At 60.3% G+C, this 1,662-nt stretch overlaps 1 protein-coding gene across 1 annotated transcript in view; it reads right to left on the bottom strand.

The window, feature by feature from the left end:
* Positions 1-1,662, bottom strand: part of MONBRDRAFT_12727 (uncharacterized protein) — a gene marked incomplete at both ends in the record, with an annotated part of 27,430 nt that overhangs the window by 10,028 nt on the left and 15,740 nt on the right. The window contains one exon of the mRNA XM_001750593.1: positions 132-1,336. Within this exon, the coding sequence (XP_001750645.1) occupies positions 132-1,336 (1,205 nt within the window). The remainder of the gene's footprint in view (positions 1-131; positions 1,337-1,662) is intronic.

Below are 1,662 nucleotides of genomic sequence, written 5' to 3'. Positions count from 1 at the left end.
CGTGGCGGTGGTGGGGCACTGAGGCGCGTCTCCATCAGGAGGAGCAGTCGGGTTGCTGGTAGAACCCTGGCGTGGGCCCAAGACCTGACTGAAGTGCTCCTTGATGCGGTAGATGGAGGCAAGAAGCTCACCAGACCAACCATAGGGGTCGGTGACGCCCTTCGTGGCCGCCAACGCCTTGGGGAGCTCACCTTTGGTGAAGGACACGGTTGGGGAGCTCGCAGCCGTGGCTGGTGCCAGTGTAGACGTGGAGGCGGGTGTCGAAGCAATGTACGGGGTCAGCCCGGGCGGTACCAAGAGGTCGCGCACGGCCTGAACCTCAGAATTACCAATCACGGCACGAGCCTTGTCGGCATCAAATGCTTTGGCAATCTGACCTCGGTTCAGACGGTTCGTGACGTGGTTTGCCCAGGCTTCGTCCGCCAGGTCCGGGTCGCGGACGAGCGACCTGAGGCTCTGGTCGACTGCGTCGTTCGGGTGGGCGCCCGCGCCGGCGTTCAGCTGTCCTCGACGGCTCTGCTTGCGTGCGACTGCCTTGCGCATGGCGTCCACGACCCGACCTAGTTGCCCCGTCACAAGCCAACGGAGACGATCGTGAAACATATTGCGCAGGTCAATCGTAGACAGTGCGGTCGAGGGAGCAGACAACAACATGCTAGGCAAGGCCAAAATCAAAGCCCAGCACATCTCTCGCTCTTCAGCGGTATAGTCTGAATGGACGGCAGACCAATACAGCTGGCTCAGGGTGGCAGCCATCAGCTTGGTCTCGGTGGCGTTGGATGGGTAGCGGCTGCGCTGCATCAGTGGATGCCGGGCGAGCTTGAGCAGCTCGCAGACGCTGATGCGCGACCCTACACACTGTTGGGGCCAAGCGCCACGCATAATCTCAAGCAGGTCGTGTCCAGCCGCATGAAACAACGCCTCGGTCGCTCGCTTCAGATTGGCACCACATCGGGAGCGGTGTTGACTGATACCAGCAGCTTCGAAGAAGAGGTGACACTTGTTGCACTGGGCGACCAATTTGGCCTCCATCACCTGCTTGACCAGATCAGTGGCTTGCTCGTCGTAGGGGTGCTCGCGTAGTACATGATTGACCCAGGCTTTGCGGTCAAGGCGGGGCCCCTTGCATTTGCAAAGCCCAAATGGGCAGGCGAGGAGTTGCCTGTGGCCAGATGTCTTCAGCAGGACCTTGCGCTGGGCATCCAGCACGTTGGCAGCGATGGGCGGAGCAGGATCGCTGAGAAGAACATCTTGCTCACCCTCACTGTGTTCGCCCGCTGCATCGTGTGTTTCACTCTCACTGACTTCGCCAAGTGGGGCTGAGTTTGCATGCTCACTGTGTTCGACAGGATGTGAAATGGCAGCGGGCAAAATGGCAGTGGCAGGGGGTGAAGCCGAGGGCGGAGAGGGATCGGAATGGGTTTGCTGTGTATCCGATGGATCTGGCAGCACCATTTGAGCGGGTGTAGGTGATTGCACCAATGGCTCAGGCGTGGCACTGCCGTTTGTGTCACCGTCACCATCATGCGCGGGAGGGGCGATAGGGGTGGGCGCGCGGAGTGCGGTGGAGCGAGGAGGGGAGTCGCTTTCGTCCGAAGACATGGTCAAAAAATCCGATGGTGTGTTAGGAATCGAATGATGTGTCTGTCTCGCGGACTCGGG

This window comes from Monosiga brevicollis, genomic scaffold (genome assembly GCF_000002865.3).
Source record: "Monosiga brevicollis MX1 MONBRscaffold_44 genomic scaffold, whole genome shotgun sequence".
Classification (NCBI taxonomy): Eukaryota; class Choanoflagellata; order Craspedida; family Salpingoecidae; genus Monosiga; species Monosiga brevicollis.
The sequence above is the reverse complement of the archived record's forward strand: the minus strand, read 5'-3'. Positions and strand labels throughout refer to the sequence as shown.